Raw genomic sequence first — 15,628 nt, 5'->3', positions numbered from 1 at the left:
AATGGCAGTGCTTTCTGGCCCTGGGATCCTACTCCAAAATGGACATCTGCCAGCCTTATTCAGAACAAATGTTCTGTTAGCTAGCTTATATCTGCTTTAACTCCCTTACTATTTCCTTAGACACAATGGAGTTTAATTATTGTGTTCAAAAATACTGAGAGCTGGTGATTTTCTAATGTAAATTAAGGAATATAGTCTGGGTTTAATATGCTAATGCCCATCGTGATGTTTTTAAACCTGTCAGTAATCACCTAGACAAATTTAGTTCAACATGTTCTAAATTCTAGTTACAAACAAAATATTGGGTGTACCTCAGATCACAGTTTTGCAACCTTGGCACAATTAACATTTGGGGCCAGATAATTCTTTGTCGTGGGGTCTGTTCTGTGCCTGGTAGGATGTTTAGCAGTACCCCTGGCCTCTATCCACTATGTTCCAACAACACCCCTGTAGCTGTGACAACCAAACATATCTCTAGACATTGCCAAATTCCCTAAGGGACAAAACCATCCCGGGTGAGAATCAATGCTCTGGATAAATGACAGATGCCTCAGAGAGAATGTCTTTAGACGATTCTAACACAGCAAAACTTCCCCACTTCCCCTTAGGTTTGAATCCCAGATCTGCTACTTCCTCCCTGTATGATCTTGAGTGAATTTACCTACTCAAGCTGTGCCTTTGTTTTCTCCTCTGGAAAATGGGAATTACAATAGTACCTACAACTCAAAGGCGTGAATAAAATGATCCACTTAGCAAACAGCAAGCACTCAGTAACTGCGGGCTGCCGTTATTGCTACTGTTAATATTTTCATCCCAATTTCAGCTTTTCGAGGTCCTCACTCTGCAATCAGTGAGCTAGGGCTCTTAGGATATTCAGCTGGAAATTAAGATTCTGACTGAGGGACAGTTGCTCTTTTGAACAAGCACTATGATGCAGGTGGTAAAATATGGATTTTGGAGAAAACTGGGATCTAATTCTCATTTCCTTGGGATTTTCAAATCTCACACTTCCCACCTTCACGAACATTATCCTCAAAATAGGGCTGGTAGTAACATCATCAACACCGTGTGTGAAAATTAATGACGAAGCCTGTATTTTTAAAACTGCTCTGAAAATTACTGCAACGTGGAGCTGGTGGCCGTGAAAATGCTGCTCCCAGGGCCTCCCCTAGGGAGCGTAATTGACCAAGGTCCCCAGCTTCTGTGCTTTGAAATCAACACCTCATTTGCACCAAAGACCATGCCTCCACCTGGCTGCTCCCCACCAATGACTGCATCGGAGGGAGGATACTAAGGTAGGCCCGTTCCTGGGAGACACAGCCCTCCTCTGTCCTCGGCTCTAGTGAGAATGAAATAAGATAAGCAGTGAGCAGAGTGCCTGACACATACGCTGCACTACACAGTGCACGGCACTATAGTTAAAAACACCAGCCCAATTCCGTATGTTAATTCCTCACTTTTGTTCTTAGAGATCCCAAGAAAGAAAAAGCATATTTGGACTTAATAGTATCACCTTATGGTTTGTGATACTGTTGCCAGACACCATCCCACAAATCCACACATTTATACATTTTATGTGAATATGTGTTTGATTTTACGTTTTGATGGATTAAAATACATACATGTTTAAACCAAATAGAACGCAACCCAAAGGAAAAAAAAAAAATTTGGATTTGCTGGCACTGTTTTTCCTCTAGTACAGAGACTCAAGTTCTTTGATATAGTAAATGCATAGGCAGTCCGCACTTTACACACGAGATGCCTCCTTGAGAGACTGTGTGTGAAGTAAGAAGTGGAATATACTCTAACTGGTATTGTTTAGTTACTGCTACTTAACATACCATCCCAGAACTCACCCGCTTCAAATGACAACCAGTTATTCTTGCTCACACATTTGTGGGGCGTGCTAGGCTGGCTTCAGGGGGCTGACTTGGCTAGGGTGACTGCTCCAACGTGACCTGCATTCTCTTCCTGAGGCCAGCAGGTGAGTCTGGGAACGCTCTCCTCACAGCGATGGCAGAACACAAGAAGGCAAATGGAAAGACACAGACCCTGTAGGACTCAGGCTCTACGGACACATTGCCACTTCTGCTTCGTTTTATTGGTCAAAGCAAGTCATATCACTGAACTACAAATCGAAGGTCGGGAAAGCTCCTCTGCCCCCAGTGAGACACAGCAAGGGCACTGATGCAGGGAGGGGTGAAGAACCAGGGCCACAATCTCAGTCTCCTGCAGACCCTGACAAATTACTTAAATAGGGACGTTTCCATAGCAAATTCCAGGGCCTCAATTAATATTAAGCATAAAAAGGCGGAGGTGCTAATACATGTTTGGAATATACAGAAAAGTAAAGAGAATAATATAACAAATACCCATGTATTGACCTTCAGTAATTAATAAGTTAACGTTTTAACATAGTTGCTTCTGATCTTTTTCTTTTTTATAAAGTATTTTAGAGTTTAAGCACTTTGCATATCCTTCCACAATTCTATTTCCCTCCCTCCTCAGAGGCAGCTATTATCCTAGAGTTAGTTTGCGCACATTTTTGTATTTTTACTATACATGCAGCTATTCACAAAGATAATACACTTGCTTTCAAAATTTAGTAAGTGGTTAAGTTTAATTCTGTGTATAACATTTTAAACGTAGCTTTTTTATTCACAAGTGTTCAACAGTAGATCTAGCTGTTTTAAAACATACAGACTGCCTTCATTTGAACTGTTAAATTATATTCCAAATGTTATTATTATACTCCATTGTATGACGATATCCTAAGTCATCTTTTCCTCTACTTATGGATACTTTGGATGTTGTTAATTTTGTAACATTGTTACAAACAAGCAAACATTTAAAGGAAAAAAATATAATTTTATCAAAATAGTAAAATTATTTGCAAACATTACACAGATGAAATTGAACTGATGATCCAAAAAAACCCAAGGGATATATACTAAAGAATATGTTATAGAGGGTCATACATTATTAATGGTCTTTTCTGAAATATGTCCTACCCAGGAAATGAAAGGTAGATCTTCTAGAAGATAGTACTAAGCATTCAATTTTTCACAGGATATTCTCCCACCAGTCACAGCCCAGGAAAGAGTCACTCCTCACCCAGCCTTATCACTTTCTGTTAATATTTAGTCAGCATTTCCAATAAAGTTAACTCCCTCAGAACAAAAGCTTTTACATAGGTCCTACATGTGAGCCGAACAGCTATCCATGGAATATCAGAATCTGATTCCCCCCGTTCTCATATTTCTTTTGTGTGTCTCATAACAATGATATGAGAGATGCAGCATTCTAAGGCTAAATAGCTAGAAAATACTAATTCAAACTTGAGTATTCTTCCAAGAGAGCATAGGGGCAATCCTAAGTATCAGAGGAAGAAGCATCCTAAGGGAGACCAAAGCCAAATGCTTCCCACAGGAGTCCTCCTTCTGGCTGTTTTGATTTCACCCGGTAAGTCAAAATTACAATTTTACCATCTTGGCTGACTTTTGAAAACTAATTTCAAGGATAGATTTAAAAGTCATTAACATCATAATCACAACAGAAACTTGTCTATTTGGTTATTAAAAGTGGAACAGGAAGGATACACGGGGGAGGGGGTGGTCCTCAATGATTTCCACCTGAATGTTCTGTTTCTTTCATGAGAGAAACAGAAAAGTCTTTCCGTCTTAGTCTAGGACTTAATCGGAACAAAATTAGAAAATAAAGTTTGTATAAGAATCTGATTTATAAAACTGATACAGAGACTAGTACGGATTAGGACAAGGGGAACTGCCACAGCACAAGAGAAAATGAATAAATTAATAAACTGTCTAATATATGTCTCAATTCTGAAGGCTATATATTAGTTGCCAAAGAGATCTGAAGCTTGGCTCCAAGGTATAAGACTTATGAAACCCACCTTTTAGAGATATATTCAAGAATATGCTTAATGGCCATATTCTGTAGCTTCTCTTCATAGCACATATATTAATGAATAGCAAAATATCTTTAAATAAAATCAACAACCAAATTAGCAGATTCTTGCTTTTACTTTGGTTAGTCTGTCCTGAAGTAAAAGGACGAGTTTCTTAACGCATCTCTCTGTGAACGTTAACAATTGGAAATCCAGGAAATTTAATTCAAATAAACATTTATCAAGTGCCTACTCTATTAAAGAGAAGTCGCACTAAAAACGAAGTTTGCACAAAATACACAAAGAGAGCCAGCGCGCTCCTCCATGTTTTACTGCTTCATAATTTTTTAAATAACTGTTTTACTCCCTTCCCTACTTTCTATTCTCACTCCACTCTAGGCTAAATTAGTTTGACATGTTCTTATTTCTAAGAATCTCCTCTTCTATGTTTGCAAATATGAAAGAGATTTATTTCCTGTTAAATAAACTTTGCTATAGTGCAGAGTTTGCTTCTGCTTTAATTCAAACATTTTCTTGGATTTGATTATGAAGACTAGCAATAAAGAACATTTCAAAGTTACTAAAGTAACTAAAGAATTTCTAGAATTATTTGTTTGAGCCATGCTGTTTATTTTGTTTAAGCTAAACATAGTGGTCCCCATACCAAGTCATGAGCAAAAAAAAATTTGAAAAGTGCAATCTATACCACTGTTTTTTTTTGTTTGTTTGTTTGTTTTGCGGTACACGGGCCTCTCACTGTTGTGGCCTCCCGTTGCAGAGCACAGGCTCCGGACGCACAGGCTCAGCGGCCATGGCTCACGGGCCCAGCCGCTCCGTGGCATGTGGGATCCTCCCGGACCGGGGCACGAACCGGTGTCCCCTGCATCAGCAGGCGGACTCTCAACCACTGCGCCACCAGAGAAGCCCTATACCACTGTTTAATGAATAATCTGAAACAAACTATAATGATAAAGGTAAATGCTTATAAAGAAACACACAAATACTCCACATGTCATAAAACAGACTTCCGTGACCAGGGGAAAAGCCCATTTTATAGCTGAATCAGGAGTTAAAGGAAGCCCACCCCTTAAACTACAGAAAAATTAGAGAGAAAGTATAGTGAAAACAGAATTTTTCAATCTACTGGGAGACACAAGGATAGCAGAGATTGGGAATATGTGGTCAGGAAATGTGCTTCTCCTGTTTCTCCTTTTTAGCACTGGCTGGGCCATGGGCTACTATATGTGCTGGCAAGTCTTCCAATGAGATCAGGACATGTGACAGGCACGGCTGTGGCCAGTACACGGCTCAAAGGTAACAGGGTTTCACACATAACCATATCCTCTTTGGGCTCGTAACCTCTTTGCTTAGTGTCCTTGCCCGAAGTTTCTTCAAGTGCTCACCATCTTCTCCCTTCCGACAGCAGGAAAATTCAGAGATATAACCAGTTACATTACCACGTGTGGAGCAACTTCCAAGAACAGGGCGTCAACTCTGCGCTCTGAATTAGGAACAGAGCATTGAACAAGGGCAAGAGAGAGGAGAGCAGTGTTTTCTCTCAATGTTTTCACACGTTGACTCATCTTACCTGGCTTTTCCAAGGTGGAAGCCAAACATTACTGTCCCATTTTATAGATGAGGAACTTGAACTGGGGCACCAAAGGGTTAAGGGACTTGCCAAACACAGTTGGAGGTGGTGAAGGCTGGACTAGAATTCAGGCTTTTGGATCCTCTTCCCATCAAACCATGGTGTTACTGACCCAGGCTCTGGGAGGTGAACAACCGAGGCTGGCCCTAAGCAGGTAATCTCTTCCAGACAGTGAGAGACACACATGTGAACTTTCAACAGTGCACAGTACTATCTTGGGAGTGCCACTTTCTGATGAAATAGCCATGTGTCCAACTGTATCACTGATCTCCATCCTAATCACAGAACAACTCTCACACAGATACTACTTACAAAGCAACCTCACATACCTGGTATAGGGCTAAGAGACAGGACATAGGGGGAAATGGCCGCTGAATTGCCAAAATTAAGACTCAATTAGTTCATACCCTAAACTTTATGCACTTGACTCATACAGTAACTTACTGGCTCCTCACCTGGAATCTGCTCAATGTTGCTTTACACATAATGCTAACAGTCCTAGTGAATCTGACTTTCAGGTAGACTATTAGAAGGGAGAAGAGGCTGGTGGAGAACTGGCATAGTGTCAACAGTGAGGACTGGTGGAGACGACAAGAAATCTCACAACCTGGGATCATTTTGTGTTTGTGCTCCACACACTTTAATAAATGCAGGAGGTATCACTCACTATATTAAAACCATACACAATAAATGATGTTTATAATGACTTATGGATGACTGGGAGAAAAATAAGACTAGGGTAACATATGATTTTTTATCATAGGTTCCCATAAAAAGTCATCTCTTTTCTAAGTGGTCTTGCAGGGGTCAAGATGCAGTTATCTATAAAATTTACTTACACGGATTGCCTCATTTCCCCAAAATGCCATATAATAATAATGGCTAACATTTTTAAAGGCTTCCTGTGTTTTACTATGTTAAACATTTTAACCTTTATAACATCGTTATTACAACCTGCAGAGAAGGAGGTGAAAATTGGGTAAACAGAGTGAGGAAACCTGGGACATTCCAACACGTTCCAGCAGCTTCAACTTTTGATTCCCTGGTCTGGGAACAGTGGGCTAACACCATGTTCCTGGGCAATAAAATTCCCAGGGCAGTTCCTCAGTCTGTTCATTCTTATTTACATCCTGGAAATCATAGGCTTCACCGGGGTGTGGATGTCTTGTGCTCGGATGGATCTACTGCGTATGCACCTTTCACCGGAATGATTGTGGGCCAGGAGAAACCTTATAAAAACAAAAATGCCATCAATAATGGTGTTCGGATCTCTGGAAGAGGTAAGGGGTGGTGTATATACCTGGAGCACATACTGGAGATGTCTGATGCTTATTTATTTAATGCGTATTCTATACAAAGACGTTTCATTCTTCCTTCAAAGTGACAAAACCTAGGACCTAAAGGACAAAGAGTACCAAACTAAAGCAGCCCTTGCATTTTCAGATGTTCCACCACTTTCCCTGAAGTCATCTTCTTTATGCATACACTCCCCACCTAACTCTATAGTTGACTGAAGGGCTTTCTTCCTGAGGCCCACGTGGCTTTGCTTAACAATCTACAAGCAAAATCACTTTCAGCATTGCAGTATTAACTGTAACGAACAGACGCTTTCATTCACCAAAATCCCACAATTCGAAAATGTTGGCATCTCTGCAAGAGTTGATGTGAACTATTTTCAAACACTCTATGTTCTAGGTAAAGCTGGGCCTCCTGGTACTCCAGGTGCTGGGCTTATTGTTTGGTTGTTTTAACTGGATTGACGTAGAACATACACACAGCAAAGTGCACAAAGCAAAAATGGCCAGCTCCATGAACTGTCACAAAGCAAGCGCATCTGTGTAGCCTGTTGGTTACATCAGATCAAGAAAAAGAATATCAGCAGCAGTTCAAAGACCCCTCGTGCTACCTTTTAGTCATAACTCCCAGCAAGGGTGATGACTATCCCACCGCACATTAGCTTTGCCTGTTTCTGAAAATGATTTAAATAGAATTAAACAGCATGCAGTCTTTCGAGTGGGGCTTCTTTCACTCCACGTAAGGTTTGTGAGATTCATTCATGTTTTTGCATGTAGTTTAAGTCCCTTCATCCTTATCGATGTAGAGCATTCCATTGTATGCATATATCTTCACCTATTTAATCATTCTTCTCTAAACGGACATCTGGGCAGTATCCAGTTTCAGGCGATTATGAAAATGCTGCTATGAACTTTCTGTACATTTCTTTTCATTAACATAAACATGCATTCCTGTTGGGAGTGGATCCGGAAGACACTCCTCTCACTAAGGCTGTGAGAAACATTTTGTGAGGGAGCCCACATCCTTGAGGAGCTATCTGGTGGCTATCCTCTCTAGGCCTGAAATGACAAGAGGAACTACTGCCATTGAATGGAGTCCACTTAGAAGCCAAGGCTGGCATGGTTATCCAACAGGGAGAAGAGCTGAAGCAGTAATCAGATACATCAGAAGCAGAGACCTGTGGCATTGTCTAGTTAATCATGGTGACCTAGAACTGAATACATGGGCAGCCTACTAAAGCCTTATTTGATTTGTATAAATGGAAACACTCTAGGTCTGATGAACAAAATTCTGACTTCAATCATGACAATACTGGGCCTCAAAACCTTCCTCCCAACACCATCCACCCATTCCCAGACTTGAGCCAGTTCACAGCCCCAGAGCCCCTTGAATGAAAGGGAGGCTGAGTACTTCTGAGGAAGGGCCCTATTACAATGCCAAAAATTTATACTGTAACCCTTACTTCTAGCCATCCCCAAAAGGACCTGCAGCCTTTTAGCAGGATGACTGTATACTGGGGAAGAAGAGACTCGCTCAAAACTGACAGTAATTCCTAAAGACCCAAGCCACTGTAGTCCATCCATCAGACTAGGGGCTTCTAGGGTCAGGTGATCAACATAGTTTTTTCCTAGGGTCCATCTTACAGTTGACCTAGTGCATCCACATATCCACCCTGTGGTAATTTCGCCGGTACCAGAATGCATAACTGGAATCAATATACTCAGCAACTGGCAGAACGCTGGAGGAGTGGAGTTGCTGGGTTACTTGGTATATGTATCTGCAGTGCTAGAAGGTACTGCCACCCAGTCTCCCAAAGTAGTGGTACCAATTCACAGCCCCAACAGGAGTGTATGAAAGTTCCAGTTGCTCCATACACAATACTTGGTGTTATCTAGCTGCCTTTCTCATTTCAGCCATTCTGATGAGTATGTAACGGTATCTCACTTAAATTTAATTTGCATTTCCAGGATGGCTAATGATACTCAGCCCCTTCTCATATTTATTGATAACATGGATATTGTCTTTCGCAAAGTGCCTATTCATGTATTTTGCCCTGGCTTTTTTGCCTTTTTCTTATTGGTATGTGGGAGCTTTTTGTGTCTTTTGGATGAGTCCTTTGTCCAATATATGTATTGTAAGTATCTTCTCCCACTTTATGGGTTCCTTTTCACTTTTCTAGTGTTTTTTAATAAACAAAAATTCTTATTTTTAATGCAGTCCAATTTAGTAATATTTTCCCTTACCTTTGACGCATTTTTATTACCCGTTTTAAGACACATTTGCCCACCCTAGTCATAAAGGTATTGTCCCTATGTTTCTGTGTACAAGCTTTATTGCTTCATCGTTCATACTTAGATTTATAATCCATCTGGAATTGGTTTTTGTATAAGGAATGAGATAGGGATCAAAATTTCCCCCCATATCGACATCTGACTCAGTACCATTAACTTGCCAAGACCATTTTTTCCTTACCGCACGGCAGTATCTCTTGTCATAGATCAGGGTCTGAATATACATAGGTCTGTTTATGGTCCTTCTATTGTGTTTCACTGGCCAGTTTGTCAATCTTCCACAAATACTGCACTGTCTTAATTACCATAGCTTTAAAATACATCTTGATATAAATAGTATAAATCTTCCAACTTTGATCTTCTTTCAGATTGTCTTGGCAATTCTTGGGTTATTTGCATTACCAAATAAATTACAGAATCCGTTTGTCAATTTCCACCAAAAATCTTGCTGGGACTTTGGGTTTGCATTCATCATACAGGATCAAACTGAGAAGAACTGATATCTTAAAAGTAATGAAAGTCATCCAATCAATGAACTTGTTAAATCTTCCATTTATTTAGGTCTTCTTACACTGTTGTATTAGTAACTTAATTAGAGTTGTATTAGTATCAATGTAGAGGTCTTGCACATATTTTTGTTTAATATATGTACATAAAATGCAACTTATTAATTTTCCATAGATCTTCTATAGCAGTACTGTCCAACAGAAGTATAATAAAAGCCACATACGCAATCTTAACTTTTCAGTAATCATATTAAGTAAAAAGAAACAGTGAAATTAATTTTAACATATTTAACTTAATACCTCCAAATTATTATTTCAAAATGCAATTAATATAAAAATTAGTAATATTTTACTTTTTGGGGAGTACTGTCTTCAAAATCCAGTGTGTATCTTTTTTTTTTTTTTTTTTGGCGGTACGTGGGCCTCTCACTGTTGTGGCCTCTCCTGTTTCGGAGCACAGGCTCTGGACGCGCAGGCTCAGCGGCCATGGCTCACAGGCCCAGCCGCTCCGCGGCATGTGGGATCTTCCTAGACCGGGGCACGAACCCGCGTCCCCTGCATTGGCAGGCGGACTCTCAACCACTGCGCCACCAGGGAAGCCCCCAGTGTGTATCTTATACTTAAAGCACATCTAATTCAGATTAGCTATTTCAAGCACTGACTAGCCACATGTGGGTAGCAGCTACTGTGTTGGACAGGACAATTCTATAGGCTTACTTATGTTTTCTGCCCACTTGACCTGTTTTCACTGATGCAAGTGTGTTGAAGTCTTCTGTCACTACTGGGTTTCTATCCATATATCCTTGTACCTCCTGTATTCTCTCCTTTATATAGATGGTTTCTGTGTTATTTACTGCATGGATAATTATATCTTCATTGGATTTAGCATTATACATTGTCCTCCTTTGTCTTGTTTCAATGCGTTTTGGCCTGAATTTCACTCTCTGGTAACAGGATCATAATCCTTTTTCCTTCCATTTACAGGGCAAATCTTTTCCAGTCCTGAATTTTTAGCCTTTTTCAATTACTGTTTTATTGTATACAGCACAGAATTGCATTTTGCTTTCCAAGCCAATAGGAAAATCTTTTTACTATATGAATTAACATTTATAGATACAACTCATATATTTGGTCCAAACACTGTCATTATTTTATGTTGTAATTATGGTATTATAATGGTATTATCTCTATTTCTCTATGTGATGGGTCTTCTTTGTTTTAAATTTTTCTTTTGATATTTAAAAAGATTTGTATTCGTGTGCCTGTTATTTCCATTTTTCTTAGTCTTTAAAGTCTAATAGTTTTATTGGAATCTGTCTTGGAGTTGACATAGTTCTGGGTCAATTTTCTCAGTTACCTGGTGTTTTGCTGCTATTCTTCAATGCCTTTTAAAATACTCATTTGAGTCCATTCTTCCTTAGGCATCTTGTAATTTTAATCTTCATTTCTGATATGATTCTGTCATTTTCTTCTACTCCCTCATTGAGTTTAATCAACCTTTTCTTTTTGTATTTTTTAATTCATTTCTGGCTTTTTTTTTTCTTTTACAATTTCTGATTCAAGGCTGCTAAAACCCAGATAATGAATAGTTTTACTACTTCTTTTCTTTTAGGTTTCTGTATTAAAGTGTTCTACATTAAGCCAATTAAATATAAAGGTTCTATCAAGAAGGGAGAAAAACTGGGCACTCTATTGCCCTTGCAGAAAGTTTATCCTGGCATACAATCTCACGCACACGTTGAAAACTGTGACCTGAGTGATCCTACTGTGTACCTATAAATGGAAGACAAATAACCAGATCTTCTAAAGAGAGAGCCATCTTCTTAAACCTGGCTGCATATTCTGCTTTTCAAGAAACCTGTGTTCAAATAGAAACGTGATGAATGCAAGAAAGAAAAAAGCACGTTGGTTTCAACTCGTTGTCACTTTGATGTTTTGAGGGTCAATTAATCTCTCAGGTCTGACCTGTAATCTTTGGGATTTGGGGTGTCTTTTTTCTTAAAGATTACTCAGTCCTCAATACGTAAGATAAATAAACATATGAATTCAAACTGGTCCCACTAGCTTTCTGCTTCAAAATAAGAAAAAGCCTGAAGTGTTTTTAGGGTACAAGAATAGAGTCTTGTACAATGCTAGACACATAAACCTGACAAATATTAGGTGAATAAACTGGAGGCTTCTTTTGAGTTAAGGTAGTAAAGAATTTCAGCAATAGCCTTAGGTCTGTCAAAGTGCTTGGAGGGTGAGGGGTTTACACGGATAAGACAGAGTTGGCTGGTCTTTATATCCACACATTCCCATGCTCTATCTAAGCAGTTGATCTTCCAGGTAATGAATGACAGCAGTCCAAGGTAATATGGAATATTCTAGATTTCAGAAAGATTGCATTACAGGGAGTACTAGAGAGAGAAAGAGGTCTATCCTAACCTGAAGTATCTCATGAAACCAAGTCAGTCAACCTCATCTAGCCATACGCCTATCATAGCTACTGATTCCTACACATCCTTGTATATCCTTATTATTCTTTCCTGGTTATGCTGACAAGAAGTACAAAAAAGAAATAAAACCATATGAATGTTCAAAGGACCAGAAATAATATGGCTCTGTAGATTTTACGCAGTCAGTAAGAAATGAGTACGGTGAATTCATCATTCTGGAAACTCTCTTCATGAATTTTTGCTTAAACTCTTTGGAATGTAGAAAACTCCAGTAGAATGACTCCATTCCTAGTGGAGATATGCTATAGGAAATGCAGTCAATTGAACTTTTTTACTGGAGAGAAGTGGCTGCATTTGTATACTAGGACGTAATGTATAAGAATGATCATGAATCACTATTTGTCATAGCAAAACCTGGAACAACTCAAACGCTCATCGATAGGAAGATGGACAAATTGTGGTTTAGTTATAGACGGAATATTATACTGTAGTGAACCTCAGCTAAACATAACAAAATAGATGAATCATAGAAATATAATTCTGAGTAAAAAAAAAAAAAAAGCCCAAAAGATCACATATAGCATGATACTCTTTTTATAAAGTCAAAACAATTAAAGCCAAAATGTAATTTTTAGGAACACATATACATATGTGATAAAAATATATAAAAAGGAAATCAAGCAAATAATGAACACTAGTTATCTCAGGACTGGATAGGGAATGACCACACAGAAAAATTTAAGTTACCATCAATGCTGTAGTTTTATGGTTGGGAGGTGATTTCATGAGTATTTATTATTATGAAGAAGATGTTATGGAGGCAACAGGACTTACAGGTGGGTCTCCAGGAAGAAGAGTCAGTGATGGCTCTCAGACCGTTTAGAGTCTATATAACAACACAATTAGTACTTTCTCATATCCAGTTAGATACTATTCTCTACTGTGTCATAACATCTTATACAAGGCTAGCAAATTAAGACTTTAATTTTTGGTTAAAAAGAAGAAAACTAGGGCTTCCCTAGTGGCGCAGTGGTTGAGAGTCCGCCTGCCGATGCAGGGGACACGGGTTCGTGCCCCGGTCCGGGAAGATCCCACATGCCGCGGAGCGGCTGGGCCCGTGAGCCATGGCTGCTGAGCCTGCGCGTCCAGAGCCTGTGCTCCGCAACGGGAGAGGCCACAACAGTGAGAGGCCTGCGTATCGCAAAAAAAAAAAAAAAAAGAAGAAAACTATAACACCAGCACTGTCTGGTTTGATCATCTACCTTACTCATCTCCTTAGTGCCAAATAACTTTAGATTGTTTCCAAAGATTACATTTGTTTTCAACAGACAAAGGCTGTGTTCCCATTGAGATCACAAAAAAGGAAATAGCATACAGATTTCAAAGGCAATTTTAAAAGGAGCTCTAAAATGTTTGAACAATGAAATATATGCTTACCCTTCTAAATAATCAACCTTCTGAAGTGACTGTTTTAAAAACCAGACTCATTACCTGGAACGGAGAGCTTCTCCAAGGTAGAGCAAGAACACTGCCTTCTGCCTAGCTTTCCACAAGCACTCTCATATCTGTTGAATGGAAATGCAAACTTTAGACTAAAGGACTTCTTTCCCAGGAATCACTGCAATACAGCGCCCTCTGGTGCATTATATCAGAGGTTTTTTTGTTCGTTTGTTTTTTGTTTTAATTTCCTTTTCCTTTAGGTTTGAGTGTTAAAATGTTCAGTTTAAAGTACTGTAAAGGTTCAAATGACAGAGAAGTAATAGCCCTGACTAACTTAATTTTCTTTACTGAAGGTTATTATAGTATATACTTAAAACTTTGGTGTCAGATATTAGGTTAAATGACTATAAAATCCATTTTTATTTAGAAAATGTTTTGAGTTTTCTAAAAGAAAGTAATTTAATGAAAGAACAAGGTAAGTGGCCAATTTAAGAGGCCAAGGCTAGAGAGGGAAGAATTATTACATCCTTATGGCAACATTTATCACACTTAGTGCATATTAACAACAATACATACAACTTTAAAATCTGCCTATCTCCCCAACATTTAGTAAAATACAAATGAGGCAAGCAAGGCTTATAAGGCAGGAAAAAACCAAAGAGAATCCTATTTTTGTGTCTCTTCAATATAACCTACAATAGAACCTTTTCTCCCATTCTCTCCATTTACAATTTGCCCAGAAAATTATCCTAACTTTTCCAGAACCCTCTAACACATGCAGAAAAAATCATTTTAAAGAACAAGTCTGCTTACAGAACTAAAATATTTTTCAAAGGCTAATGCTTGAAATCCATCTAATACTGAACTCACTCATTTATCTAGAAACCTCTATGCTTAGGTAAGCAGTACTTTCCATGGACTTCCAAAGTAATGGGGACATTTTCATTCGATGGAGCAACAAAAATGCTCTACTTCCTCATCTTGCTTTTGGCTATCCTAAAACCTTTGCTCTTCAATTTATCAAAAGTATACCAGATCAACCAGGGTCATTTAACTGAGCTGATCAATTTTACTCTGAGTTTTGTTTTAAGAGTCACTATAGCGCTTAGCTAACCTGGTCTGAATACTGGGCCACCGAAGACCAATATTTAGAGCAGCAACAGCTCATTCAATGCGAAAGAGGCCACTGGTACTCATTCTCCCTCCATGCTAGTGGGCTCACCTCCCTTCTCTAGCCCCTCTCTGTTTTGCTTCATTATCCTCTAGTGCAAACACCACTGGCATTCTGTCACCTCACCATTCAGGTATATACACTTAAAGTAACACCAGGTGAGACTGGAGGTTCATCTCTGCAGTGTTTCCACCACTACTCTGATCTCCAATCAGACTGACCTCTCCATCTCACGCCGTTTCCTTTATGGTTGTTTGTCCTGTGGTTCTAATCAGACTTTAAGCTCCCTACAATATGCTGCTTCTGCACTTTCCTGAAATCTCAAAGTATAAATTACATGATCTGCAATAGTAATAACTATCTTTAAGAAATGGGTTTTATTTTTGAACCAGAAATATCGGTCCCACAAGCATTTATTGAATGTGTTCTGAGACTTTCAAACACAAAGGTGAATGAAATGCCTGTTCTCAGAGTCACAGTAACAAAGACCGTGGTACAGTGGTGAGAGCGTATGCACAAGGACAGTCTCTAAATAAAGGGATATGAACTGTGCTACTTTTTAAAATCATCATTTAGAAATAACAATATATTTTAATTCCTTAATAGATGAGAATATTTAAAAATTTTTTCCTATAAAAATATTCAAAACTGGAAAATAATGAACATATTTCAATTTTTTTAGTTTAATTGACTTCTTAGAAATTTAAGGTATTGGGGAGAGGACTTAGAGGAAAAAGTCTGAAAAAGAAAATACTTATGTAAAACTTGCCGAATGCCTACTATGTGCTAAACACTATGCTAGATGCTGGGGATACAACAGTGAGTAAAACCCAACCTTGATCCTGCAACGATGGAGCTTACAGCACAATGGTTGAAGCAGATAATAATCATACAAGTGAAGGGCAAGTTACAATAGTGATAAGCGCCACAA

The 15,628-nt window shown here is 38.9% G+C and overlaps 1 protein-coding gene across 2 annotated transcripts; it reads left to right on the top strand.

The window, feature by feature from the left end:
• Positions 1-3,416: 3,416 nt before the first annotated feature.
• Positions 3,417-11,427, top strand: LECT2 (leukocyte cell derived chemotaxin 2). Of its 2 annotated transcripts, none has more exons than XM_030869919.2 (4): positions 3,417-3,462; positions 5,125-5,220; positions 6,689-6,835; positions 11,261-11,427. In XM_030869919.2, the coding sequence occupies exons 1-4, from the start codon at positions 3,417-3,419 to the stop codon at positions 11,425-11,427; spliced, it is 456 nt and encodes a 151-aa protein (XP_030725779.2). The 2 variants fall into 2 exon arrangements, with proteins under 2 accessions (XP_030725779.2, XP_060151448.1); XM_060295465.1 differs by having other exon boundaries at positions 5,125-5,221; positions 6,699-6,835.
• Positions 11,428-15,628: the final 4,201 nt, after the last annotated feature.

The sequence above is a fragment of the Globicephala melas genome, chromosome 3 (genome assembly GCF_963455315.2).
Source record: "Globicephala melas chromosome 3, mGloMel1.2, whole genome shotgun sequence".
Lineage (NCBI taxonomy): Eukaryota > Metazoa > Chordata > Mammalia > Artiodactyla > Delphinidae > Globicephala > Globicephala melas.
Note: the sequence above shows the minus strand (reverse complement) of the source record. Positions and strands in the feature narration are given on the sequence as shown.

What these genes read in the sequence shown, in the direction of transcription:
- LECT2 (XM_030869919.2), top strand. Translation starts at nt 3,417, where the DNA reads ATGCTTCCCACAGGAGTCCTCCTTCTGGCTGTTTTGATTTCACCCG. An exon ending in GGCTGTTTTGATTTCACCCG is followed by an intron (nt 3,463 to 5,124) that starts GTAAGTCAAAAT and finishes TCTCCTTTTTAG; the next exon opens with CACTGGCTGGGCCATGGGCT. An exon ending in TGTTCGGATCTCTGGAAGAG is followed by an intron (nt 6,836 to 11,260) that starts GTAAGGGGTGGT and finishes CTTTTCTTTTAG; the next exon opens with GTTTCTGTATTAAAGTGTTC.